Here is a 27479-nt window from a genome sequence, read left to right on the forward strand (position 1 = left end):
AGACTCGTAGAAAAGACTTCAAAGAACCATAACACAGTTTTAAAGGGCTGGAAGGAGAGGCTGATGGGAGATGTTGTATGAATTCAGTGCTTCCTGCTTAGCTAAGCAGTAATTTAGGAGGACATGTAAGCCATGTGCAAGTATTTCAAAGAAAGCAAAAAGCCACCGAGAGCTGTGCAGACTACCCTGATGTTGTAGACAAAGAGTGAGGAAGGGAGAGTTTGGTGTTTTATTGGGCCCTCACACATCGTGGTCAGCAGAATGAAAGTATTTACACAGGTTGGGTATTATTTGATAGCGATAAATGTGAAGGGGGAAAGAAAGTGAATGCATTAAGTGAGCTGAGAAAGTCTGTATGTGAATGAGATCAATTAGCCAGGAGCTCTTCAGTCAAAAAGAATAACACCCTTCCTTCCTGTGCTATGGACACAGGATGCGTTGATGGATATGGATGGTATGGAATGGATGTTACGATGGGCTGGTGGTTGGACCAGATGATCTTAGAGGTCTATTTCAACCTGAATGATTCTGTGATTCTATGTTAGAACCCTATCGCGTAACGAAATCAAAACATTGATTCTATCTCTCAAAGTCTCTGAAGAGTTAACAGCAGATTATCCTTTATGGGATCTTCCACAGCAATTGTTGCAAGAAAGCTATCAGCAGAGAGGGAACCAGTGCTCAGCAGGTACCAGAACTGTCTTAACATCTGGAACTGGAAATACTGCAGGTTGGTGCATTGTATGCCAATAGGCATCAAAAAAATCCACTGTCTTTGTCAGTTTGGTCACTGGGAACCTGTGTGCTACTGCTGAAAGTTGGTGTAAGAGAACAGGGGTTGAACACTGAGCTATACTGGGGGTTTGGAAAGGAAGATCTTGGTGTTGGTAGTGCAAGAAAATTAACCTGTTAGTAGTAATTATGACTTTAATGATAACAAATTCAACTGTGCTAACTTAGCGTAAGGAAGCTCAGACAAGCCATTGACACACGGAAGACAAGTATATTTACAGTGATATTTGTACATGAGCATAAAAAACAGTAGCCTTTAATTAATCATATACACTTTAGGACACAAGGTCCTTCTCAGGGGAATATTTCTATTCCTGCCATTTATTCCAGACATTGCAGACTGTAATGCTGCTTAAATAACAACGGGATGGATGTTTCAGGATAAAAGCAATCCTCTACGTTCAAAACAGAGTAGGCTGTAAATATATACATTTCAAAGTCATAGGATAGGCTGACAGCAAGTGATTTATCTCTTGCCCACAGAGTATATGACATTATGTACATATGGAACATATACACTGGTGCCTGTAGGTGAATATTCACATTAGTGCTGATACACAAACACAGGCATGAAGTCAGTACACAGAGTCTCTCTCCATTCTTTTATATATATATATTTATATATATATTCTTTTATATATATTATATATATATACACAGTTCTTTCTCATTCACTGCAGGTTTAGGACTTTACATGCAGAGCCTGAAGAACAGTGTAGTACTTGGAGAAAATGCTCCCCTGCAGAGGCAGAAAGTCTGAAGACACCTGGAACAGCTGAAAGGCAGGAGGTTGCCTCACCTTATCAATGGGTTGATCTTCCCCATAGATAGCAAGTCCTTTTGCACAGAATACAGCTGTCTCTTAGCCACTGCCTCAGCAAAGCTTGGGTCAGTGATGGATTTGCTCATGTTATGGTCCTAATAGGTGCAGTTCTTGGTTCCCTTGTGTCACTAACAATACGTTGAGTTTGCCCAAGATGGGTAGGTATTCAGCTTGAACAAGGATGAAGCCCAGGTGTTGATGGCCAGATTTATTGTCAGAACGCCCAAGATGTTGAGTACAAATCCAGCTTTGGCCTGGAATTACAAAGCAAAAATGTTATTAATTGAACTGAATGCTCTTCTTCCTTCCACGCTGATTAGGTTTGTCTTATGTTTAGTTTTTCTGGCTTCCCTCTTTGGCTCCTTCAGACCTCCATCAAATTACATTTAAACTGGTTTCGTTCACAAGATACAGTCTGTAGAATGGAAACTGGGTTTCCATTGGATAGAGCTGTTAAGCTAGAAGTCCTGAAATCCTTTCCATCTGCCTGCGTAGAACCTTCTCCTCTGACCTGGTATTGGTATCTGGTGTTATATATTGGAGAAGTTGCCCAGAGACAAGACATCCTTGTCCATCTTTCTTTGTGATACTGAGATCGGGCATCAGGGCAGCCTTGTGAGAGGTGCAGGCTTTGCCTTGGTCACTGCAGAAGGATCATACAGAGTGCACACCTCGACATCCCTGATCGTATCTACACGTGGGCTTTTGGAACAGGTACACATTGCCACTTCTGGCTGCCACTGGAACATCTTCAAGAGGTCTTGAATGTTTTCTTAAAGCTCAATAACTTCTTGATAAGGCTGTAAATGTATGCTTTATTAGTATATAAAGCTGGACCCCACATATATAGAGGGACCATTAATTAATTCAGACATTTATATTTGTCTTTCCATTTGTCGTCAGAAGGGTGAGTTTTCTAACACTCTTTCAAGAGGAACCAATATTGCAGTGGGAGGGGGAAAGAGGTCAAAACTAGTGATGAAAATGATGACAAGAATGTGTTTTTCTCACCATGTCTATAACCTTGAGATGTCCGTATGAGAAGACAATGGCATTGGGGGGGGTGGCCACTGGGAGCATGAATGCCAACGATGCCGAAAGTGTACAGGGCAGCATGACATAGAGTGGATTGAGGCAGATAGATTGAGCCTAGGCAAGAAGGGAGAGCACGGGTGATGGTTCTGATACACAGAAATGCATAGAAACCTTTTGGCAGAATATTAATTGCGTTTGTCCATGCCAGAAATCGTTTCTTTCACAAATGTTGTAACCACTCATACGTTGGGTCTGCTTTAGCAACTTCTACTCAACATCTTTGTGCAGCAGCAGCAAGAATTGGTTTTGTGGTCAATGCTTTGTGTTCCTGATTGTGGATTTTGAATCACTGCTAAGGTATAAATTAATAATAACGACTGCATTAGACTCAAAAAGCAGGAAAGAGTATAAAGGGCCTTCAAACAGATTGTGAGCAAAACTAAATTATCGGGGGAAACTCTGAAGGTGAATGGGTCATCTCAAGGATTATTGGAGTCTGTGTCCTATGCAAAAAAAGGTTTTGGTGGTTCTTACTCCAGTGTCAATCTGGAGCCACCATTTCACACTGCAGAATGGCATCTATCATTGCAACAGGAGTTTCCTGGGGAAATTCTGAATTAGGTCACAGAGCCTGACTAATGCTATCGTCTTTGGACTTCTGGAAGGCCAGTGGTTGGAGTGAAATACAGTAATGGAATGTTATAGGGAAACAAATGCTGCTGCTGCTGCTCTCTGCAGAACAAATAGGAAAAAACGAGTACAGCTGGCAATGACCTCATGGGGTTATTTAGGCCAGAAGGCAAAGTCTACTATGCCCATGAGTTTAATCCTTTTACTTTTCCCATCAATGATTTTAGGAAGGTCGAGCTGAGCGCACAGTGTGTGTGAATTTATAAGCATTCACATACATATGTATTTATTTAAAGTCTTGCCTCCTGATCTGATTACATGAGCCAGTGCTTGGCGGTGTCAGCCAGCCACCTCTCACCACTGAGCATTCCCCTGCCTGAAAGCTGCCTTTACGAGGGCATTCTGAACTCACCATTGAAGCCAGGATAGGGAGAAAGAGGGTGGTGGTGGCCACGTTGCTGGCACACTCAGTGAAAGTAGCAATAAGGAGACACAACACGAACGCAATGGCTGGATGAGGGATGTGCTCCAGAGGAGTGAGTTTGGTACCCAACCATCCGGACAGACCGGATTCCTGTAACAGAGGAAAAATGCTTGTCAGGATAGCAGGCTGAAGAAGTACCCGTATCACAGTCCAACCATGTTTCCCTCATCAGTTCTACCCTATGGAATTTCTCATACAAACTTCTTTCTGTAGAAATGTGTGTGGAGGCTGTAGGGACTGCGCGGGAGACACATCCTGGAAGTGTTATCTTCTGCCTGCCACACTGATTAAATTGCATTTAATAGAGTCTTTGGTGTAATGGGGTATTTCCTTAATCACCAGTCTTCTAGAAACACAGTTAATTGTGCTGCTGTGCTGCACCGTGTTGTTGGCATTGGCTGCATCTCTTCTCATCATAAGACTGCTCCTAAGGATGAAATCTGTCCGACCGCCACGTGTGTTTGGTGCTCCCAGCGTGCCCTCTTGTGTTCTGGGAGAGCATATGTGAAAAGCAGAGGAGAAAACACCCACAGAGAGCAGGTAAGCAGAGGGGTGTTACCTCACTGCCTTTGGCCAAGGCAAAGCCACCACCCAGCAGGAGCACGATGTTCCATGGCATTTTCTCGTGAACTACTTTCCAGTTCAGGAGAGCTGGAGGTGCTCGGATCTTTGTCTTGCTGCCTACAATCCCAACAAGAATTGGTTGTATATTATGTTCTCCCAAGAAGGAGGTACTTGTCAGTGTGAAGTAGGCTTAGCTGGAATACGAGGACATTTCTGTCAGCAAGATCAACGTGGCTTTGGGATAGTCACCGAAAGTGAGTGAGGAGATTTTAAAACTTGATGTGCAAAAGTATTAATGAATAACCTGCAATTGCTTCAGAAAGCAAAGTAGAGTAGATGAAAAGTAAGAGTGGGTTAGAGGAATGGCAACGTATCCAGAGAATGGCCTCTTCTCCCAAGCAATTAGTGATAGGATGAGAGGTAATGGCCTCAGGTTGCACTGGGGATGGTTCAGGTTGGATATGAGGAAACGTTTCTCCAAAAGAGTGGTGCTGCAGTGGCACAGCTGCACTGGGAGATTGAAAGTCCCCATCCCTGGAGGTGTCAGAACCGTGGGGATGTGGCACTGAGGAACGTGGTCAGTGGGCATGGTGGGGTTGGACTTGGAGATCTGAGAGGGCTTTTCATGGGACGTATGCCTAAAGCATAAAACTTCACTGGAAGAGCAATTTGAAATTTCTTTAGTGAATCTAAAATATAAGGTTTCCAGCGTAATTATTCTGGCAGTTGATGTCTTCAGTAAGCTTACCTGTCTGCTTCTGGATAGAGAATTCGGAAGGGATGATGAACAGCAACAGTGAAATGAAGATGGCAACTGTCGCATCAGTGACAAAGCTGCAATGGATCAGTCAGAAAATTAGAAATTTAGGTGCATAAGGAACTGAAGAAACTGAATAATGCAATAACAATTGCAAATTTTACTTCTAAACTTGGTATGATGGTGGAAGATCCCGAATTGGAAGGGACCCTTAAGGATCATCAAGTCCAAATCCTGATGCCACACAGGACTACCCAAAATAACGCTACTGATAGATGTTCATTCACAGCCTAGGCCAGGATACATAAGCAGGGAATCCTCATTAAAGATCATTTGGGAAGAGAAAAGCTAGGCTATGCTTTATAATTCAGTTGTTTCCTGATACAGTTTTGCTCAGAGCAAGGAGGAGAGGTGATGGTACCTCGTATCATTTTTGTTGAAGAGAACTGTTGCCCAGCCAGGTATGAAACCAGGGTCTCTTGTAAACCAGAGCAGTACCAGCAGGATGAAGAGGACCAGGACTGCAATCTCTGCAAATTTCATGGAACCCAATTTCTTGTTCTCGTCCTTGATAATTTGATAGGCCTGTTTCTCTTTGGTCTTTGCGGAGGGATCTCTCACACAACCAAAATTCTTCTGAAAACTAGAAAAAAAAAAGGGCAAGAAATATCAAAGAAATTTGCCAGATGTCTTAAGAGTTGAGAATCTGGACTCTGTAACTCAGACACATTGTGTTATATATATATATGTGTGTGTGTGTTAATAGAAATTATATATATAATGTTGTGACATCAGCAGCCACAGATGTAGATGATAACTGTGTTGTATTCTGTGCTGCCAAGATTAAAAAAAAACCCAAAAACTTTCCTGTCCCTAAAACCTCATTGTCAGAGTGTGATACACACAGGGTAATAATGACCAGAACAGTGTGACTGGCACTGTGTGATCACTGGGAAGCAAACAGCAGCCGAGGTTTTTAAAATTACAGAAAAGGAGGACTTACAAATAGGACCTTGAGGAATGAGACAGCATTTCAGGTATTGAGAAAGCTCTTTCCATTTGAAAGAGGTTAATGCCAAAGTGGTGGTCCAAGTGTCACATTGGCAATGAAAGCTGTTTGCATGGGGTGTTGACACAATGCTAATCCTGCAGCTCTGCACGACTTTCGTCAGGAGGGAATTTACCAGCTCTATGCAGAAATCAATTTCCTGGTTTGAAGCACAGCAATCTTCTAGGACATGAAAGCAATGCAGCAGAACAGGTTGTGTGCAGATGGAGCTCCTTGTTTCCAGCTATGGAGTGTACTTTGCTGGGATTTCATCAGGTTATTGGAAAAAAAAATTGCAGTATTTCAACAGATACTCAGTGTGCAGTGCTGCTGGTCTCTGTTGTATCTGAATGCTTCTCTACTTGGTGTGTAAACATCAAGCATAGGCTTATCAGTGGAAGAATCACTCGTGGTACGGTATGTAATGAGTACTTAATAACAGACCTGTGCTCTGTGCTCTAGTATGAGAAGGGTACTTACTTGAAGCCCAAGTACAGAATTTGCAGCCAAATCCAGGCCAAAACCAGCAACAGAACCATGGTGGGAAAAGCAAAAGAGAACCAAGAGGCAAAGTTGATGACGTTGTCATTGTTGGGAAAGATCCTGCAAAATGTAGAGGGCTGTCAGCATCCCAAACTCTGCAGTCTCTTCTGTATTCAAAAACAGGAGGTGTTTTGAGGCTCCCCAAGGAAGAGAAGCCAACTTCCCTGCAGTTAGCAAACTGATATTTTCCTTCTGTGTATGAACTAGAAGTCAGCTGGAGCAGAAAGATGCATCTTAATGGATGTGTATTCCAAATCCAACCAGACTTACTCATCAACTTGTCCCTTCAGCACCAGATTTGGTGTTGTCCCAGTCAGAGTTGCAATCCCTCCAATACTGGCTGCGTAACAAATTGAGAGAGACATTCCCTTGCAGAGTTTCTTGTGCTTCTCGTCTATAGGGTGTTCACTTTTCTCTTTGCCTTCCTCAACTGCCAGGACATGGTTATTGCCTAGGTCCCAAGATAGGAATGAGGGGGGTTAGAGAAGCTACATTGGGTAGGAAAAGATCTTCTGTCTGTAAAATTCTGTAATTGAAGGCTAAAACACAACAGACTCAGAGCTGAAGGAGCCAAATTTCCTTGTTTTAAGAGGCTGGCATTGTTAAATCTTTGACATTCTGTCAATTTTTACTGGTTGTCGGTGAAAATAACCATTTTTCAGGAGAAGTTGATGTGATGAAGTCTGAAGAGACATTGTTGTGTGATTATATATCTTTGGATTAGAGAGATCATTCTTTGGATTAGAAAGATCATTTTAATCTCTAACTTTCAGGCAGGAAATAGGCCAGAATCTGTCCCGCAGATGGACTGCTGTCTGACGAGTTACACAGCAGATTACAGTGGAGCTAACATAATATATGAGGAAATATCAAACCTGATGTGAGGTCTTCAGCTAAAGCAGTGCTTATACGTGTTGTTTTATTGAGCTATTGACCTTCATCCAAGTCAATAGAACTTACTGTGCCTTTGATTCATGGAAGAGCCTCACGACTGCTGCAAGAACAGTCAGGATGCTTTAGGTAAATTCCTTTTCAGAATTTAGGAGCAACGACTGTGCCAGTGAAAAGGCATCAGGACACCCTATGCCAAAGAGAAAAATGCCCAGAGCCCATTCACCTTTTTCCTCCGTTTCTTTGAAGCTGTTTGATTTTGTTGGCTCTTCCTGCAGTTCAAAGGCCTTGTTGTCATTCTCAAGCACTTGGTTGGGTGCCTCAGATCCCATTCCTGTCTGGTGCAACTGATCCAGAACCGCCTGTGCTATGGGCACCATCATGGCAGTGGTGGCTGTGTTGCTGATCCACATGGACAGGAATGCAGTCACGAGCATGAAGCCCATCAGAAGGCTGAAACAAACAGGTTTGAAGAAGCTGGGTCAGAACTCAAGGCTTCCATGCCCTTTTCTGTTACAAAGCTCTGTTTACAAATGCAAGGTTTGGAAAATGCCCAGCAATCAGTTTAAACAATAAGGAAAATGATCTTTTTTTTTCTTTTTTGTAGATTTATCCTACCTCTATCATTTAAGAGTCTCTTCTTACTCATATAAAATTCTAATCCTTGCTGCAGCATTACTCTGTTATTTGTCTCAAAATTACTCTTTAGATGAGATGTAGATTATACATCAGATGAAATGGGTTTTATCTTATATGCATTTTCATTCTATTGCTTTGTAATTTCCTTCTGTATTCCCTCTTCTTATGATCTGGGACAAATTAAATAGGGTAACGTGGCCTCTGCGTGGCTTAAAGCAGTCTGGCAAACAGTTATTCTTTCCAAAACAAGCATCCCCCCATTTTCTCTTCTTGTAATCAATATAGCATTTATAGAGTCGATATCTTCTATATTTCAGCCAAAGACTCCTGACTGTCAAAAGCTGTGCTCCTGCCCAAGCCCAGTAGCACCCCTGACTTCAGAATTGATTTCAGGCAGCGCTGACAGGAAGCAATGCCACGAAATCTTCTATCCCACATCGTTTTTGTGGCTGTTACTCACAGGGCTGGTCTGACACCAGTGATGAGCAAGACCCGCAGAGCAACGCGCTTGTGTAGGTTCCAGTTCTCAATAGCAATGGCCATCAGCAGTCCCCCAATAAAAAGCATATTGCTGTCCTTCAGATACTCCCTGCAGACCTACAATAAGGAGCAAGGGGGAGAGAACAGTGATAAGAAACCATTAGATAGAAAGAAGGTGTTTTCTCAGGGGGAACCTTGTCCCAAAGTCATTAGTATGCTAACTATAGGTTGCATCTGATTAATGAATCTGCTTCAATTTCAGATTAGCAGCTCCACTGTGGGCACAAGCAGGCTCTATCCCATAAACAGAGTACATTTTCTGCATAACATTGGTGCAGTGCTTTCCTCTTCGATCTGCACTCTGGAAATCCCACCCAAATAAGAGATGGCCATTAGAAACCAACATCAGACGAGACCCCAGTCTCTTACTGCTGTCGAATCCATGATGTTCATCATTGGGAAGAGCAGGACGGGAAGGAGGGCTGTGACAGCCAACGGCAAAGCTTCCGTGCACCACAGCAGTGCCATCAGGATGATAACATACCCACATTGGGCCTCCTGAAAGAAGGGAGTGCAGGCAGTCAGAATGGGTTCTACACCTCACTTATGCTCTGAGAAGGCAACAGCCCGTTGTTATACGCATTGCCTGATAAAGGGATTTGGGAAAAGGTTGTTTGCTGTCTTTTCCTCCCATCTGTCCCCCTAACTGCAGATCTTAACCCAGTGACAAAGTACTCAACGACCTTGTCACAACTATAGGGAGAGATTGGGACCTTTGATGGGAGAAGACAAGAAATGGATGACTTTGAACCTTTTATGATAAGATAAGGGATTGGCAGTCCCTGCACAGATGTCTTGGTTTTGCTGATGCTGGTATTTTCTCTCTCTTTTTTGTTGTTTTTTATTTTATTTTATTTGTCTTTGATTCGCAGAAGTAATCTTCAATCTAGTCAAGGTTTCCCCACTTTTTCCTCTGCATAATTTAGGATGTGGCCCTGGTGAACCTCTGGTAGGTTCAGCAGCCTGTGTTCTTTGTACTGGAAATACTGTTATCTATTCTTTAAAATCAGATTTTTAGCTCAGTACAGACTTTGAAATGCTGACAAACTGGTCATGGGTCAGTTTCATCTTCCATTGACTCTGAGTTATTTCTTTGAAGAAAGTACAATCTCATGTTTCACATTATCTTTCTGGTTTTTTTTCCCCCAAGGAAACAGACATGGTTTTGCTGCAGACAACCACTCTAAATTTTATATAAGACTATTTAACTCAGCCTTGGGCACCAGAAGGATTCAAAATGCCATCTCACAACATGGCATACTGCTAGGCTGCTGGAAAAAAAAACCACGGGAAAGTGACAGTGCAGGATACAGGGTCTTCTTTAATTTGGAGCTGGCAAAATAAGAGGTGCCAGCAGCAGTCAGAGCAGAGGATTTGGGAGGAAAAAGTTGTTGCGTGGTCTTGGATTGAGAATGTCCATTCAAAATACACAGAATGGAGAGAATGAATGAAAGCGTACCAATGTTTATTGACTAAAGAATTAGGAAAAGGAGATTGAAAAGGTGATGGCTTGAGTAGAGGTTTAAACCAAGGAAGGTTTAATGGATGGAGGGAAGCGATCTTGGTGGCACATTACCAGGGATGGAAGAGTAATACTGCCAGAGAATCCTGAAGAGATTTAAGGCCTTCTAAGCCTTATCTTGAATGAGAGTGGCAGTAACCTTAACTATTGGTTCTGTCAAGCTCTGAAGACAGTTTCCCACTTTGATGGTCCCTTTTCTCCCTTATTTTATTGTTATGAAGGTGCACCCATGGATGGCACCAATTGGAAACGCTGATGGACAAAACCAAGGGCTTATGGTCTGGTAACAGCAACCTCAGGAAGAGATGAAAAACAACGCTCCCACTTCTGGATACTTCAGAAAGTTTATGATCCAAATCTCTTTTAACTTATTTTAACTTTGGCCTACAGAAAGTTAATTAGCAAAAAAAAAAAAAAAAAATTTGTCTGTTATTTTCTGTTTGTCGTTTTAGTAAGCTTTTAAGTGACAGTTTAAGCTGTTTTATTTGCATAGCAAGGGAAGGGGAGGACATGCCTGATCAGTTACTGCATTTCTCCTCCCACCAGAGCCACTCCATTGTTCGCGCTTGCAAACCCCTGGCCCAAGCTTCAGAAACTCTCTGACTCACTGGTCTGATGAAAAAGAATGAGTTCAAAAGGGAAAAAAAATAAGAGCAGTGAGGAAGAAGGGGCTGCAAAAAAAAAGACAGAGTGAAGAAGGGAGAAGAACTGGGAAGGAGACCAGAAGCTGAGGATCAGCGGGGATCAAAGGGAGGAGGTAGGACTTGGCATTCGAAGAGCAGTAGTGATGGGAGAAGGGATTAGGAGTGGAATGAGAGACCTGAAGAGCAGAGGTTAGCTCTGTCTGCATGAGGAGAGCAGGAGAAATGAGAGTGAAGATTAATCCAACTGCTGGCACTCTGCCTGCGCTCAGTGCTGCGTCCGGGTGATCAATGGCTCAGAAATACCTGCCCTACTGCTACAGGCTTTCACAGCTTACTTCTTCAGAAGGAATGTTCAGCATTCTGTCATTCGAAATGTGACATTTCAAAATTTTAAATCTTTTTTTCTTTTTTTTTTTTGGGAAGTTTATTATGGAAATAATGATAGGAAGAGTGAAACACGTTGCATTTTTTTCCCCGATGTAACAGAGTTCCTTATGTGAGTGTGAGAGGTGACTCTTTTACCTGGCAGCAATGATGAGAAAAAAAATACCCAACTCTGAAAGGGGACGTGAATGGGGTAATGTTAGATCAGAAAGCAGTTTGGGATCGATCCTTAGAAGGTAGATTAGATTCATGGGTCCCTTCCAGCTCTGGTTATGCTGTGATTTTATGAAGAGCCTGTAAGAATTTGCACGTTCTCTTCCAAGGATCGTCTCTAAGGACAGATTTGCTCTCAAATACAGCGTGAAAGGTCCTTACCTTGCTAGGAACAGCCAGAGGCAGTGGTAGGAAGAGAAGGGGCACCAGGATGATGACCAGGTATTTCCTGAAGGCAAGAAGCAGCTGCCAGCAGGGAGCCATGGTGGAGCTGCCCAGTGCTGAAGGGCCCAGCGCTGCTCCCGGGGACTATATAAACACAGAGCAGCATTAAACATTGACCTCTGGCAGCTGGGTGTTGTTTTTGGATGTAATCAGAGAAAGAAGGAAGAGAACAAAGAAGGGAGGGGACAGCAAAAGAGTGTCAGATCAAGAACTTTCTTACAACAGCCTTTCTGATAACCAGTAAATCCGGGAGAAGATTAACTCCTTGCGCCCAAGGCGTTCTTCAGAAGCATCCTGAGAGGTCCTTCGCTTTGTGCAAGTGTTGATCTTTCCTCATGCCTCCTTTCAGTAGGTATCTCCCATAAAAAAACAAAAAGAGCAGAAACTTCACAACGATTTTCTTCTACTCTGTTTAAAGGGTGATGGTTCTGGCCCCCCAGAACAGATCGGTATGTTATACGAAATGCCCTGGGCTAAAGAGGGAAAGTCATAACTCCTTCTGACTTGGCCTGTTGTGTGTGAAGGCATTGGGCAAGGCTTGGCTACAGTGCCAAAAACTGCAAGCATCAGGCAATGGGTTTTTCACCTTTCCTATCTATCAGGTTTTTTAGGCACGGCTGTGGTAGCTCATAGGGCAATTAATGCTATTATTATTATTATTTAAAGTGAATTTGGAAAACCTGGGAAATTGGTGGCAATTTTGGTTCCAATTGCAAAAAAAAACTTCCAACAGTGAATTATTTGATTCTGTAAGTAGACAGGAACTGAGTGGAAGCTGTTAGTTCCAAAGGGAGCATCCTGCTAATGACACCTGGGTGTCTTTATTGGGTAGGCCATGCCTGTGTAGCTTTCAGATAATGGTGATGTTTCCATTTCTTTGGTTTAAATGGCGCAGCTCTGTTTATGGCTTGGTCAAGCAGAGAGAGAAGAGAAGCAAAGACCACGGGTCACCTGATGGTAGTTCCACCAAAAGCTTCTGGTGGGTATTAGGAAAAACTTCTTTTCCAAAGAGTGGTGATGCTTTGGCACATCTGCCTGGGGAGTGCTGGGATCCCCATCCCTGGAAGTGTTTGAGAGGGAGGTGGGCATGGTGGAGGTGGGCTGGGGTTGGACTTGGAGATCTGAGAGGTCTTTTCCAACCTGAATGGTTCTGTGATGCTGTGGTTAACACTCCCTCAGTGGTGCTGGAGTGATGTCAGTTTACATTAACTTGGGATTACCCCAGTTTATGTAAATGGGTTAATCTCATACTCTGAATTGTGTTTTTAAAGTGTTAATTTAAAGCACTTGTTCTTTGTTGACAGATCTGGTCTTTGAGGCACCAAACCCTGATTCAGATTGGATAAAAGGAAAAGGTTGTTTAGTATAAGGGCGGTGAGGCATTGGCACATATTGCCCAGTGAGGTGGTGGTGCCCATCCTTGCAGTATCCGGGGTCAGGCAGAAAGGCTCTGAGCACTGATGGAGCTGTGGGTGTCCCTGTGCATTGCAGGCAGTGGGACCAGTCGGCCCTTGGAGGTCCCTTCCAACTCCAACCACTCTGTGATCCTATAAAACTAATCAAGCTGATTACACGTTGCTAACTACCCAATTTCCCACGTTCTAACGTATTTTCCCAGGTTCTTCTGCGTCTAAATGGCAGACTACAGCTCGAAGATCAGCACATCAAGCTGGGACTCGAAATATCTTTAATCACTGCTCAGAAACCCCCAAGCAGGGACCCCCAGCAACGCAAAAACACGCACGAAAGACGAAAGCCCGCAAAAGCAGCGCTTCCCTCGGATCCTCCCCACTCCCATCTGTGGGGCGGAGCCGGAGGTGGGGCCGCTCTGTCGATCTCTCCGCCCGTTCCTCCGCAGCCATGGCCGCCCCGTCGGAGCCCCTCACCGCCGCTACCCCTCCCGCACCACCGCCCCCCGCCCGCCGCTGCCTCCCCGCTCTCTCCGTGGAGCCTCTGCTCTTCCTCGCCACGCTGGCTCTCGGTTTGCAGGGCCCGCTGGCCACCCAGTACCTATGGGATCGGCTGGGGGCCGAACGCGGCTACGTGGGCCCCAATGGCAGCAGCCCCGACGGCTGCGGGAACGGCAGCGGAGCCGTCGAGCCGCTGCGGGAGGTGGGGAGCGCTGGGGGAGGGCGGCGGGGAGCTGTTGGGATGGCCGTGCCCGCCCCGCTGTCACCGTGCGTTTTTCTTTCAGGAGGTGGAAGCGTCGGTCGCCCATTGGAACCTCTACATCAATCTGGGGGGTTTCTTCGTCGGGCTGTTCTCGGTGACTCTCTTCGGGCCGTGGAGCGACAGCGCGGGCCGGCGGCCGGTGCTGGTACTGCCGGCGGTGGGCATGGCGATGCAGGCGGCCGTGTACCTCCTCGTCATGTACCTGCGGCTGCACGTCGCCTACCTGCTCCTAGGGCGCGTGGTCAGCGGTCTCCTGGGGGATTACAACCTGATCCTGGCCGGCTGCTTCGCCTCCGTAGCCGATAGCAGCGACCAGCGCGCCCGCACCTTCCGCGTGGCCATCCTCGAGGCTTGCCTTGGCGTGGCGGGCATGGTGGCCAGCCTTGGTGGTGGCCAGTGGCGTAAAGCTGAGGGTTACATCAACCCCTTCTGGCTGGTGCTCGCCGCCAGCCTCGCTGCTGCCCTCTATGCCGCTCTGTGTCTGCAGGAAACGGTGAAGCAGCGGAGAGCGGCCAAGCTGTTGACTCTCCAACACTACAAGGCTGTCTACAAGCTGTACACGGCCCCGGAAAACCTGAGCTCCAGGAGGAAGCTTGCCCTCTACTCCTTGGCTTTCTTTCTTCTTGTCACTGTCCATTTCGGAACCAAAGACCTCTATGTTTTGTATGAACTTGGCTCCCCACTCTGCTGGGCCTCAGATCTCATTGGGTTCGGCTCAGCTGCCAGCTACCTGGCGTACCTGAGCAGCCTGGGGGGGCTGCGGCTGCTGCAGCTCTGCCTGGAGGACACCTGGGTGGCAGAGATAGGACTCATCTCCAATATTGCTGGGCTGGTGGTGATTTCTCTTGCTACTACAACACCACTGATGTTTACAGGTGATGCAGAGCTCTTAAGTCCTCGCATCTTGGGGGCGTAGCTTGGAAATGCCAGTTGATCATAGAATCACGGAGTCATGGGATATCCCAAGCTGGAAGGGATCCGTATGGATCCTTGAGTCCAACTGACCAACACAGCTTAGCATGCATGATAGGGATGGGTTGATGATTCAACTCTGTGGTCTTGGAGATCTTTTCCAACTTTAATCTATGATTCTATGAGTTTAATTCAACACATCTTCGGCTGAGCTTTCCCTAATGTACCATATCTTGCTTACAGGTTATGGGATTATGTTCCTGTCCATGGCAGCTACTCCAGTTATCAGAGCCAAGCTCTCCAAGCTGGTCAGTGAGACGGAGCAGGGTAAGGAGTTGGCCTTAAGTGCACTTAAGCCGTGTCCCAAAGCACTTGTCTTGGTGGGACATTGAAACCAAACTGCTTTGGTAGGTTAGTCCTTCCCTAACTCCTTTGGACTCCTGTGCCCATGCATTCACCTTCAAAGCTAGGGTGATGCTCGAAGTTGTCAATATTTATCCATTTAGGCTCACTGCATTTTCAAGATGAGGACAAAAAATAGAAGGCAAGATGGAAAACATTGCGTTCATGTTCAGGAACAGGTCGTCCACTCATCAGTTCGTTTCAAAGGGTCTGAGAAGCAAGAGTTAAACGGATTATATAACAAGCGGATATTAGTGATTTCCCTGGCTGTGACTTTTCTCTGTAGATCAGTAACAGTGGGAAGAAACTTAGCGTTGTTAGAGGGTTGTATCATTGACCATGGTGAAAGATCATGGATAATCCTGAGGAAGATGTGTTTGCCTTTCGTCCAGGAATCCATGAGAAAAGCTTACACTCGGTGTTACACACTGCATGGAAGTGCTTCTGCAGGCAGGGAGGGGGGAAGTGAGGTGGGATAGACCAGAGGGCGACTTGGCAAAATTGGATTTCTTGCATTATTGAAGAATGAAGGTGGTATACACATGATATTTATGATGCTAAGCCTATAAATTGCAGCCCTCTGCTGCACTTAATGTTTAACAAGCGATAAGATATGCCTGGCAGTAAACAGATTTATATAACCCTTTCTGAAGCATTGGTAATCCAGCTGATAGATAACATCCCTGGTCAGCTCCAGTGGTACCATGCCTGGAAATCTCAGTGTTGGTGTTGCTATATGGCTCTCTCACCATTCACATCTTGTCTCTTTTGCAGGTGCACTCTTTGCCTCTGTTGCCTGTGTGGAAGGGCTGTGCTCACTTGTGGCTACAGGGGTGTTCAACTCCCTCTACCCTTCCACCTTGCACTTCATGAGGGGATTCCCCTTTCTTTTTGGAGCCATCATTCTCCTTATTCCAGCAGCCATCATGGGGTAACTTACTTCGGATTTCTAAACTGTCATAGAAATCGTGGAGTGTAATATAAGAATGATTATTTAGTCTTAGGATAAGTGCTCAGCAAGGCTTGTTTTCAGTTATGCATATGGGAAAGGGTTCGGTGCCCCCATCAGCAGAGATGCAGGTTCATTTCACAGAATAACAGACCGTATTGAGGTTGGGAAAGACCTCTAAGATCACCAGGTCCAGTCACCAATCCATCACCACCATGCCCACTAACCATGTCTCTAATTTCCACCCCCTTTTCTTCTGTCATAAGTCCTTGCGATAAACCTACAGCCTGAGAACTGTGGTGGTCCATGCTCAGAGACCTTCCAAGTCTCATTCCACTCTTAGAACAGAATCCAAAATCTGCAGTTGAGTTTGCACATCTTCCTTTATGGAAGAGATGGAGTTCTCATAGGAGTCTCTGTTCAATTGTTTCTCTGCTAAAGTGAAAGTTTTGTCATGATAAGAATTGAATGCCCTGGAAGAGAAAATACATTGAGGTTTGTGGTAGAAGTGCAACAGCTCCTGGCAGGATCATTTTGTTCTGTTCCTTTGAAACTTTAAAGCTGACTTCATTCAGCAAAGTCTCAGTGTGCCTTCACAGCGCTGACTGTTCTTTATTTCTTTCTTGCTTAGGTGGATAGAAATCCAGGACTCCAGCCTTCAGTACAGCCACTTCTCAGATGCTTCCTTGTCTCCTGCAGATGGCTGAGTAGCAGCTTAGCAATGAGAATTGGCCATTCTGGCAGTGTCTGTCCATGGACTGCTGTTTGTTCTTCACTTGCAGAGCAGATCAGTGTCTGAGGGACACCTTGGTTGTCCTCACTGATTTTTAAATGCCCAAAAGTTGGAAGTCATGGCTCTGAGAGCCAGGGAAAAGTTGACGTGCAGATGTGAATGTCTGCTTGCTCATTACAGAGAACCCAAGGGACTACTCAAAAGCCAATCAAGAGTAAAAGCAGTCAGTGGCCTTTTACGAGACCAGTAGTGGTTGGGTTGGGTTTGTCTGGGTTGAGTTTGGTTGGGTTGGCTGGGTTTGGTTGGTTGGGTTGGATTGGGTTGAGTTGGGTTTGTTTGGGTTGAAATTGGTTGGGTTTAATTGGTCTGGGTTGGGTTGGGTTGAGTTGAATTGGGTTGAGTTTGGTTTGTAAAGTGAGGGTGGGGATGGATAATGAGAGAGAGTTGAATTCTGGCTTAATTGGTATTCTGAGTAGCACAGTGTGCAGCAGCTGAGCTGTTGGTGTGGGTGAGGCCCAGACCAAAGCTTGCAGGGTGAGGCAGCCCGACCGTGTTCTGCTTTAAGAACACCTGTGCTCCAAATCAATGTGTTGTGATTAAAAGTCATAGGAATGTTGCAGGCCAGTAGTTTTCCATGGGAGTGCTATTGCTGTCCTTGTTCACTGAGATAGCTTTAGCTTCACAGTGGAGCTCTAAGAAGAAAATGTGCTAGAAGTGCTTGTTGCTATGAGTGCCAACGGTCTGTCTGCAGCTCACACCAGCTCAGGTTGGATATTAGGAAATATTTATTCTCTGCAAGAGTGGTGATGCAGTGGCACGGCTGCCCAGGGAGGTGGTTTGGGTGCTGTGGAGATGTGGCACTGAGGAATGGGTCAATGTGGAAGGATGGGTTGGGGATCTGAGAGCACTTTTCCAACCTGAATGGTCCTGTGATTCTGTGATTGTGAAATCAAATGGCAGAGCCAGAAGCAGTCCTTCCTCATCAGCCCGTGGTGTGTTGGGTTGAGCTGCTAAGGGAACAGTATAAATGTCTTTGGAAGTAAAAATTCTTTTGTGTAAGGGGCACCCATGATTTTTTGCCAGTGGCTTCACGTCTGCCCTTCTCAGGACATGTTGATGGCAACAAGCAAACCTCCGCATTCGTGGTATTTGTAATTGTTCTTTTCAAAGCATTAACTATATTGCTTCAATCCTATTCACGCTGCCATAAACCACCGGTTCTGTGTACACTGCGTTGAACACAGAGTTCTGATGTCTGCAATAATGTGCAATTGCTTAGTGGTCAGATTACTTTCAGAGTGAATAAAACCCCCATTTTCTTTTATGGCTCTTCAAAAGATTGCTCTCTTGCAGCTGCTGATGAGATTCGCCCTTCCTTACTCCGTCTTTAGCCATGTGTGCGAAATGCTTATGCATCACTTTGTTCCCTGTTCGTTAAGAGTGGGTGGTAAAGATAGAATCAAGGAGTGAGGAAGTGGAGAAGTAGGGAACTTCGTGTTACACTGCTCAGTCCGTGTGGCTGTGCCAGTGGATGTAAGTTGGAGTGATGTGGCTTGATTCGTGGGCCAAGCCCTGGATTAGCAGCCTGCGGGAGCAGGGCATGCTGTCAGGGTTGCACGTGGCTGAACCTGTGGAGTCCATGAGCCTGTAGATCTACCGACAGATTCCACAGCATCCAACAGTAACAGCTAAATGTTGTGCAGTGAAGTGAAACTGGTGTGCTGGCTCAGCTCTGCTTTTGTGTCAGCGTGCCTGCAACGGAGAAATTCAATAGGAACTGTTATGGTCTATTTAGAAAACTGAAGTTTTTCTAGGCTCCCCTCCAAGAACTGCAAGCAAAGACATGATCTACCTGCAACCAGCAGGTAGAGTCCCTGTGATGCAGTGAGCTCCATCAGCCCATGCAAAGACAGACCAAAATGTGTTTCCCTGCGGAGAATTGTGCTTGGAGAGTGTGCATCACACCCCAGCAGAGGATGAGAGACTGAGACAGTAAGAGAGGAAATGTTTTCTCTGCAGGGAGAAAAAGCATGTGGCACAGAGGTTGAGATTTAGAGTGTAAACCATATTTATTTGTAGAACAACTTTTTGACATGACAAGGGAGAGGGATAACGAACAGAATGTGTTTATCTCCTTGGAGTGCCTGCCGAGACTGGGAGTGACTGAGGACAGGATGTTCTGTCAAAAGCAGAGTGAGTTCATGAGGGTGAAGATAATCACAGCAGGGAAATGGGAAGAGGTCGGGTGGGATCTCATGCGGCTGAGACACCCGTGTCCAGGGGGCAAGTAAAACTTGTCTGCACTGAGTGGTGCATGGGGAGGAGGAAGGCTAGAGAGCTCCTGGGAAACGATACAGAATCATGTTGTGTGTTATTATAGGAAGGAGAATGCAGTGTTTGAGTGGAGGTCCTTTAATGGCTGTGGAGGCCTTGACCTTCAGTAAGTTAGGCAGGATTTTTCCCTGAAGCAGTTCACATGTTGCTTGTATGCTTTGGCAGATTCACCTTTGGGCTTACGCGTTGGTTTCCTCAGCACTGTGTCTGATGTGTGCTGGGCAGATACATCTATTAACCTTTCACTGGGGAGCAAAGATGCTATTAACTGTGAGCTGATAAGAGCAATCTGTAAAGGTCTGATTAAGCATCAGAATTTACTTTTCATGAAACCTTCATGGATCTAAGCCAGGAGGTAATGTGAGTTCCTGCTAGTTAGGGCATGTAGTGAGGCTTCAGGGAAAGCAGGGGGGAGGAGTGATGATGGAGTGACACAGCTGCACAGGGAGGTGGGGGAGTCCCTATCCCTGGAGGTGTTCCAGAACCATGGGGATGTGGCACTGAGGGAGGTGGTCAGTGGGTGAGGTGGGTTGGGTTTGGACTTGAGGATCTGAGAGCTCTTTTCCAACCTGAATGTTCAAGACATGTGCACCAACCACAGAATAAAATACAGCCGGTGCATCATATCTCCACGGTACAGCATTTAGCATCTTCCATATCTGCATGGATTTACTTCCAGAGTCCCAGTTCAGCCTCCCGTGCTGTGTGTATAAATGCACCTGATAGGGTGGTAATGCTGAGGTTTCAGACGTAGGGGAGGGTATGGTTTTAAAAGCACTTTTTGCAAAAGCCCTTTGGAAACTTCTCGTGATCTAGAGCCAAACTTCAGCCAGCAGAGCTAAGAGCACAAAGTGGTTTTGCAGCATCAGGAGGGAAAGGCCTCAAAGAGGGGAAGAGCTCTTGTAATAAAGGGATATCTCCAGGGAAGGGAAAGTTCCTGCCCAGTGGTTTAGAAGCCTTGCATGTGTTATCTTCCCCAAACACAGGGACTTGATGAGGGCTTAACTTTATTTGCCCATTCCTGCCTTTACCTTATGAGCACAATGATGAGCTGTTTTCTCTGCACTGGTCTCTCCCTCCTGTGTCCTCTTGCATTGTACCCCTCCAGTCCCCCTGCTTTGCATCCTCAGGAGGTGCCGCCACTCTGGATGAGGATTTGGATGGCAGCCTGTCCTCCCCAGGGCTGCTACACCCCAGGTCTGCCCCCGGCCTCATCTCGAGCCAGGAGGTGGGTCAGGTCCTGCGGGAGGGAGGGCAAGGAGCGCTACTGGGATGGGGAAAACCTATGGGAGAAATTGGGCCCCATATCAAAAGGGGTCACCTGCGTGTCTCTGGAGGGGATGTGGCCTCTGTCCTGGCTCTAGGTCGGCATGATGGGAGGGGAACAGTCCAAGCCATTGTCTGACCCTGCTGAGGAGTCCCGGGAGGAGCGGCCCTGCAGGAAGCGGATGATTTTGTCGATGGTGGCTTCCTGGTACTCGTGGGACCACCTGTGTTGGGGAGAAAAACAGGAGCCGAGTTTTCCATTGAGATGCCACGAGGCGGCTCGGTGCAGCGCCTCTTTTCTTCACAGGAGATGCGTGAGACTTTGGTCCCTCATGCTCTGAAATTCCTGGAGTGACTCAGTTCCCCTTTGGCCTCCGCTGCCTCCCTCGTTGCTATTCCCAACTGTCTCATGCTCTTTATCACTGTTTATGCAAGTTAAGGAGCTAACAGCGTGGCAGATTCCCCTTACTTACTTGATGCCGTTAAATTTCAGGACTGCCCTCATGTCCTTGGGAAGTGTTTCTGGATCAGGCCACTCAAAATGATCTGTGACGGGGACAATGTTCTTTCCAGAATTCAGGGCTGTCACGATCTCCTGCAGGAACACCCAGGTGCTCAGGGCATGGCCACGTCAACCCATCACCTCCTGCTCCAGCACACACTATGCTCCCTGTGTCGCATCCCTCACCTTGTGCACCCAGTCCTTGCACTCAGGGTCTGCCATGCACTTATCCAGCGCGTGGGGCGAGAGGACCAGCACGAAGTTGCGGGCGCTCAGGACGCTCTGGGTCAACTTGTCCTCAAACTTCCCTGCCTCTAACTTCTCCACGTCGATGAACACACTGAAGCCATGCAGCTGCAGGTGAACCTTCAGCAGGCTGAGGGTGAGAGGAGAGGACAGCAAGTGGCACAGTGCTGGAGATGCCTGCCGTCAGCACAGGCTGCCCAGTCTTTGGGCTCCCTGCTATGACCTCCACCAGGACCACATGAAAAAAGGTAAATCAGTGCCAGAAAGGGGAAGATGGAGGCGATGGGACAGGGAATGAGCTCCTTCACCATGCACTGAGCTCAATTCCAGCACCACAGTGTTGTCCGTTGCACGTGGGACTCACCTGGCCAACTGCGACCCTGAGCTCCTGCGGTAGCTGATGAATACATCGGTCCCATCGGATGCCGTTTGCAACGTTACAGGAGAATGAAGCGTTTCTAAGCAGAGCCAACAGCAATGAAAACAATTAAAAGTGCCCAACCAAGCGCTTGCCCCAACCAACCCTTGATGCTCCCGCACCCCTTGCAGCAGAGAGGATGCGGACGCGGTGGAAGCCGGTGCTGATGTGGCAGTCGTCCTGCAGCTGCTGCTCCGTCACGCGGTGCAGGAGGTTGCGGTTGACGCCGCAGGTCAGCAGGTTGTAGGTGTACTGGCGGAACGGGGGGTCAATGCTACCCAACCAGTCGGCCAAGTTGCTGCGGTCGCAGGTGGAGTAGTTGGCGAAGGTTTTCAGTTCTGTCAGCTCCCGGAAAAACCTGGCAAAGCAATGAATGGAAGCATGGAGTGGGGATGGGGTGCTGCTGGTCCAGGCAGGGCCTGGAGGTGTTTGATTCCGTGTCTTTAGGAGAGAGCGTACCGACATGTCATGGTGTAGAAGGAAAAATGTAAATGGAGGCAAACAGCCGTGTGGCTGCAGATCCTCAGGATGCAAGGAGCTCAGCTAAGGGAGGAGGGCTCAGGTAAGTCTGTGTCCTTCTGGGTAACCTGCAGGACCCCTCTGTGGTTTTTATGCCATAGGTGGGAGCACTCCTACCTCTTTCGGGTGATGCTGGAGCCCATCCCCAGATCCTCCTGCAGCTCCTCCTCTGTCAGCCTCAGGAGAATGTCCCCATCCACCTGGTGCTCCTGCCAAGTGAAATCCAGGCTGGAAAGACCCTACCAAGGAAATACAGCTCCTGCCCACAGGTGTCCCTGCCCGGCACAGAGCCCTACCAAGAAGTTTGGACAGAACTTGGTGAATCCAATCTGCTGCAGCCACGTCTGCACCTCGCAGGGCTTCCAGTTGGGAACAGTGGGCAGGATGCGTCGGGGCACCTCCTCCCCTATCAGACGCAGCACCTTTTTGGCCAGGGAGGAGGTGGTGCTGCTGGTGGAGTAACAAACCACTCTCTTGAGGCTCTGTGTGGCCCCAATCTCACTGAAAACCTGTGGGCACAGTGGGAAGAGGCATCACTTGGCTTCCCCTCCTCCTGCCCACAACCTGGGGCTGGGGCACTTAGTGAGCTCAAGGGGCACAGAGAACATCGGGACACGGTTGTGGCATCGCTGCCCTTTTGCACGTCCTTCCCTCCAGCCAACCTACCTTTTACCTCTCCTTCCAACCTACCCTTTACCTTTGTTTTCTTCTGTCTGGCCTTGATGGCAGCCTCTGTGCACAGGTAGAAGGCGGCGATGCACTGCGCCTCCAGCCGTGAGCTGTCTAGCAAGGGAACCAAGCGCTGCAGGTCCTCAGCTGTCCTGCCCTGGCTGTTGTCACTGCTCCCCAGCATATCACAGGCAAACTGCTCCGGATCCAGCGAGGCAATAAACGGCTCCACCAGAGCCAACGTCCCCGAGCGCTCCACCTCCTTCTCGATTTCCTTGTTGGTGGCCAGCACGGCGATGGCCAGGCAGGCGTGCAGGCGGATGAATTCATCATCTCTTGAGAACACCAATGGGAAAAGCCACTCGGCCGCCTTCTTCTTGATCATCAGGCGCTGGTTGCCCTGCCCACCATACATGGCACAGTTGGCCAAGGCCATGGCACAGTGCCGCAGCACCACGGGGTCTGTCCAGCGACACCAGTAGAGGATGGCATCCAGGCCCCCGTCAGAGATGAGCTGGGAGCAGGTCTCCTCAGTGTGCTTGAACATGTGCTCCAGGATGCCAGAGACGCTCTGAGCCAGCTGGGGAACGTCTCGCTCCTTGGCTAGGTTCAGGATCACACCGAGACCGATCCGGGCAATCCGGTCCCTGCAGGGAGAAGACCCCATAAGGACCCCTTGTACCACGGTGGTGTTTGTGCCATGACAGCCAAATGTTGATCCGTGGACCACAGCTGCCAGATGTGCTGCCAGTTGCAGAAATGAAAGAGTTCCAGGTGCAGGGTGAGGGGTGCACAGCCTCGTGTGCTGCGCTCATCTCCTGCTCCAGGTGAGACACACATAACAATCAGCAGCACAGGGTAGGCTAATGGCAGGTTAGGAATATCACAGAATCACAGAATGGCCCAGGTTGGAAGGGACCTCAAGGATCACAAATCTCCACCCCCACCCCCCCCGCCAGCCACATGCAAGGCCACCATCATCCCCATTTAATATCAGACCAGGCTGCCCAGGGCCCCATCCAATCTGGTCCTCCATCCAATCTGGCCCTGAACACCTCCAGGGATGGACGGGGCATCCACAGCCTCTCTGGGCAGCTGTTCCAGCACCTCACCACTCTCATGGTAAAGAACTTCCTCCTGACATCCAACCTAAATCTTCCCTCCCTCAATTTAAAACCATTTCCCCTTGTCCTGATGCTATCTACCTTTTCAAAGAGTTGACTCCCCTCCTGTTTATAGGCTCCCTTCATCATGCTCCAGGTGAAAACTCATTTGCCTCTAAGCCAGAGCTGGCTGCTCCCTGTGTTGCTACCAAGCTGAGGACCTGGCTGAGCAACTGCTGCCAATGACAGCATGCAGCAATGGGAGGTCTGGCCCTGTGCCACCAGCAGCAGCAACTTTGCAGATCAGCACAGGCAGCAGATCCCATCCTAGCCCTGTCCACATTCAGCACAGTCCCCGACACACTGAGACACGGCTGCTCTGCAGCCCTGTGCTCTCTTGGAAGGGGACAGCTGGATGGGGCCATGCCCAAAGAGTGAGGAAGGGAGCAATGTTGGTCACTCTGCTGCTGGGTCATGGGCATGAGGTCTAAGCACGAGCAGTTCCAGGCTGGGGGCACAAGCACTTCTGGGAAGGCTGCAGCCATGTGACTGGTGCTGACCTTGGGTTGGATTTGGCAGCCGACGCCATGGAGAGCTCTGGAAACAAAGCCTGCACCCTGGGCTGGCTGCCAGCCTGGCTGTGGGTGGGTTGGTGACATGGGCCCCACTTATCGATGGGGCCGGGGGCCTCCAACTGTTTCTGGAGCAGCTCTGGCACTCTCCTAGCAGACAGTTGAGTGCTGCATTCTGACCGTGCCACGGAGGCTCCTGGGATTAATTCACTCTAATGGGCTTTCCCTATTTAGCTCTGCTTCTTTGTGCAGCACACAGCAAAGGCTGGGCTGCGAGTCCTCGATCTGGGAGTGAGATACACTGCACACAGAGCTGGAGAGAGACCCTCAGTTCTGGCTAGGATTTCTCAGCATGTTCTCTAAGCAACAGTTTGGGGCACCAACCCCAAGAAGCAGAGCTGCAAGAGTCTGGCAGGGTTTTAGATAAAGGGTTGAACAGTGATCACAGAATGGGGATCACCCTTTGGTGATGTGAGCGGTGCACTGGGTGGTGCTGGGTGCCACGTGTGCATGCTGATACACGTGCTGGTGCACACCCTCATGCTTCCACCCCATCGGTGATGCTGCTCCATCACGGCCTGACACCTCTCACCTGTCCCATGGCTCAGCACATTCACCGCCAGCTTCCACAGAGCCATGAGTTGGGTGCTCCCATGGCCACCAACCTACGGCCTGCACTGGTCAGCAGCAGGAAGTCTCTGGGAAATAGCTTCATCCTCCTGCTCCTCCTCCTCCTGCTATGGCTATGGTCAGGGGGCAGCTGTGTCATTCCTCCTTGGAGTGAGATGCCCTGATGCAGACAAACCACCCAGATCTCCCAACGGGCTTCTTAGGGACACCTGGCTGGGATGGCTCATGGAGCTTCCCAGCTCCATGCCAGCATCCCCTGTACTGGGCCAACAAGCTGTGAATCCTGCATGCAAGCAGGGGGGAGGAACTGGGAGCACTCAGAAACTTAAGGGGTATGAGGGGCTCCTGATGGACTCACCTGTTCTCTGCCACCAGGATCTGCTCCAGCAGCTGCCCTGCCTGGCACTTGGTCTCCAGCTCGGCCGTGTAGAGCAGGTTGAGCAGCAGGTCCAGGCCTCCCTCCAGGCGGATGGCATCACACAGTGCTTTGGCCACATCCCTGCCCAGCGTGGGCATCCCCCAGGCTTCCTCCACCAGCTGGAATATCTCAGCGATGGCTTTCCCCATCTCAGCAGGGCCCGCAGCCTGCTTGGCACAGGCGATGGAGCGCTGCAGGGCGGGCAGGATCCGCTCCAGAGCCGCCCGTATGTCTGAATTCACCCCGGGGGAAACCTCGCGGCGTTCCCTGGAGCCGCCCGCAGCCCAGCATCCCGCCTGGCTCACGCACTCGGGTACCGCCAACCTCTCCGCACCAGACATGGCGAAGAGCCGGCACAGCCGATGGACGGAGACGAGCAGGGTGAGCACCATCGACATCCCTTAGCGCAGCATCCTCAGGGCCCGCCTGCTGGCACCACCCGGGCAGGACTCTTTTTTGGGGACGCAGGGTGGGGACCCGATGGCAGCGCCACGCTCAGCATCCCGGCTCGCCCGCGGCTGATGTCACCCAATCCAAGCGCCGCCTCTGCGAGGAGGGGCTCACACCGCTGCAGCCCCCCCTTATGCCCAGGGCCCTCCTCTTGCACGCAGCCCCTGCCCGGCCCCGCTGTCTCCATGTCCCCCCTCCCCATATGCCCCGGAGGCTTCTATGGTCGTCCCTGCGGAATGGAGCGCCGTGGTGGCCGTGGCACCGCATTTTGGACGCGGTGCACATCGTGCGCGGCGCTGAGTAACTGCTGCACGGGAAATTCAGATCAGCTCTTGGGTGGGCTCGGGATTTGCATGATAAAAGAAGGAGCAAGGCACCCTGGGCCCCTTTTATTTCCTTTTTCCAGGCCAGACGTGCTCAGGGCAGAAATGCTTTGGGAGGAGCGGCTTAAATCCTCTGCTCCAAAAACAGCTCAGCCCCAGACTTAAATCCAAGCTGATGTTGTGATGCCACAGAGCTACTTCTAATCTTCCTAGGACCCAGAAGAGACACAGGGACGCAGACATCAGACAGCAGAGGAAGCAGCAAGGAGGCACAGAACCAGTAAGCAGTTCCTTGATAAGTCGTTATCAGGGGTCGTGGTGCTGTGATGCAGGGTTTTTAGCTGTGGAGGGGGCAGAGTTCAAGGCTTCCCTTTGCCTTGTCCTAGAGAGCTTTGTTTTGTTCTGCTTTGCTTCTTGGGAGGGTATCAAGAGATTGGTGGGAGCTGAGAGTGGGGAGGTGGCTGGGAGCCTGGAAGCAGCGAGCAGCTCGGTCTGAGCCTATGGCTAATGGGGTTTTGGTGCTGCCCAGCCTCTGCTGCTGCTCGGGGGGTCCCCAGCCCCTCTGTTTACCCCCACTCTTGGCCATGTGGGTATGGGATGAAGGCAGTGCAACACTCGCTTGTACCCAGCGATGGTGCCAATCCGAACTGGGGGCAGGAGTGGGGTGAGGGGGCTGTAGGAGAAGCCCTGCCCCGTATCCTGTTGCTCAACTAGAGCTGGGAATACCTCACTGGGCACCAGACCAGAGGTCTTCCGAGCAAGGGAGGGAGCAGCCAATCCAGGAACTGGCTGTGCCCAGCCTGGCTTGGGGAAAGCCCACAGGGCTCTCTTCTCTCCCCAAATTTTGTCACTCGGAGTGGCACTGTGGCCACCCCAGGATGGGCATTCCCCAGTGGAGCTCTGCCCCAGCAGCACCCCAGCAGTATGAAACAGCCAGAGTGGAAGCACCGTCACCTCGTGCACATTTGCTCCTTGCCCCCGATTAAATAACCATCCTGCAGTTATCAGGAGCCGCCGAAAGAGCTGAGTTGACATTAATTAGTAACCGAAAAGCTTGGTCAGAAAGGAAACGAGAGGAGCAAAATACACGGGCTTTTGTTTGCCTAGTGTAGCGAAAGTGCACAGCG

At 48.7% G+C, this 27479-nt stretch overlaps 3 protein-coding genes across 3 annotated transcripts; 1 reads left to right on the top strand and 2 right to left on the bottom strand.

Annotated features, from left to right (window-relative positions):
• Positions 1 to 983: 983 nt before the first annotated feature.
• On the bottom strand, positions 984 to 13561 carry SLC13A2 (solute carrier family 13 member 2). Its single transcript, XM_052689206.1, has 12 exons — positions 11672 to 13561; positions 9116 to 9244; positions 8667 to 8803; positions 7794 to 8020; positions 6947 to 7127; positions 6614 to 6736; positions 5507 to 5728; positions 5077 to 5162; positions 4324 to 4445; positions 3693 to 3854; positions 2627 to 2764; positions 984 to 1869 (listed from the first exon to the last, which is right to left on the bottom strand). The coding sequence occupies exons 1-12, from the start codon at positions 11771 to 11773 to the stop codon at positions 1744 to 1746; spliced, it is 1755 nt and encodes a 584-aa protein (XP_052545166.1). The 5' UTR covers positions 11774 to 13561; the 3' UTR covers positions 984 to 1743.
• Positions 13562 to 13579: 18 nt separating this feature from the next.
• Positions 13580 to 18226, top strand: SLC46A1 (solute carrier family 46 member 1). The gene is made up of 5 exons (XM_052689207.1): positions 13580 to 13846; positions 13929 to 14781; positions 15062 to 15145; positions 15995 to 16151; positions 16801 to 18226. The coding sequence occupies exons 1-5, from the start codon at positions 13595 to 13597 to the stop codon at positions 16874 to 16876; spliced, it is 1422 nt and encodes a 473-aa protein (XP_052545167.1). The 5' UTR covers positions 13580 to 13594; the 3' UTR covers positions 16877 to 18226.
• Positions 18227 to 18952: 726 nt separating this feature from the next.
• Positions 18953 to 26148, bottom strand: SARM1 (sterile alpha and TIR motif containing 1). Its single transcript, XM_052689201.1, has 9 exons — positions 25520 to 26148; positions 22885 to 23503; positions 22484 to 22696; positions 22305 to 22396; positions 21791 to 22026; positions 21615 to 21708; positions 21191 to 21380; positions 20976 to 21097; positions 18953 to 20726 (listed from the first exon to the last, which is right to left on the bottom strand). The coding sequence occupies exons 1-9, from the start codon at positions 25975 to 25977 to the stop codon at positions 20597 to 20599; spliced, it is 2154 nt and encodes a 717-aa protein (XP_052545161.1). The 5' UTR covers positions 25978 to 26148; the 3' UTR covers positions 18953 to 20596.
• Between the last annotated feature and the right edge of the window lie 1331 nt (positions 26149 to 27479).

This window comes from Tympanuchus pallidicinctus, unplaced genomic scaffold, assembly GCF_026119805.1.
Source record: "Tympanuchus pallidicinctus isolate F22 unplaced genomic scaffold, pur_lepc_1.0 scaffold24, whole genome shotgun sequence".
NCBI lineage: Eukaryota > Metazoa > Chordata > Aves > Galliformes > Phasianidae > Tympanuchus > Tympanuchus pallidicinctus.

What these genes read in the sequence shown, in the direction of transcription:
- SLC46A1 (XM_052689207.1), top strand. Translation starts at nt 13,595, where the DNA reads ATGGCCGCCCCGTCGGAGCCCCTCACCGCCGCTACCCCTCCCGCACCA. An exon ending in GGTCAGTGAGACGGAGCAGG is followed by an intron (nt 15,146 to 15,994) that starts GTAAGGAGTTGG and finishes TCTCTTTTGCAG; the next exon opens with GTGCACTCTTTGCCTCTGTT. An exon ending in ATTCCAGCAGCCATCATGGG is followed by an intron (nt 16,152 to 16,800) that starts GTAACTTACTTC and finishes TTTCTTGCTTAG; the next exon opens with GTGGATAGAAATCCAGGACT.
- SARM1 (XM_052689201.1), bottom strand. Translation starts at nt 25,977, where the DNA reads ATGTCGATGGTGCTCACCCTGCTCGTCTCCGTCCATCGGCTGTGCCGG. An exon ending in ATCCTGGTGGCAGAGAACAG is followed by an intron (nt 23,504 to 25,519) that starts GTGAGTCCATCA and finishes TTCTCCCTGCAG; the next exon opens with GGACCGGATTGCCCGGATCG. An exon ending in TCCAGCATCACCCGAAAGAG is followed by an intron (nt 22,027 to 22,304) that starts GTAGGAGTGCTC and finishes TTGCTTTGCCAG; the next exon opens with GTTTTTCCGGGAGCTGACAG.
- SLC13A2 (XM_052689206.1), bottom strand. Translation starts at nt 11,773, where the DNA reads ATGGCTCCCTGCTGGCAGCTGCTTCTTGCCTTCAGGAAATACCTGGTC. An exon ending in CTCTGGCTGTTCCTAGCAAG is followed by an intron (nt 9,245 to 11,671) that starts GTAAGGACCTTT and finishes CCCTTCTTTCAG; the next exon opens with GAGGCCCAATGTGGGTATGT. An exon ending in CAAAGAAACGGAGGAAAAAG is followed by an intron (nt 7,128 to 7,793) that starts GTGAATGGGCTC and finishes CTTGGGACCTAG; the next exon opens with GCAATAACCATGTCCTGGCA.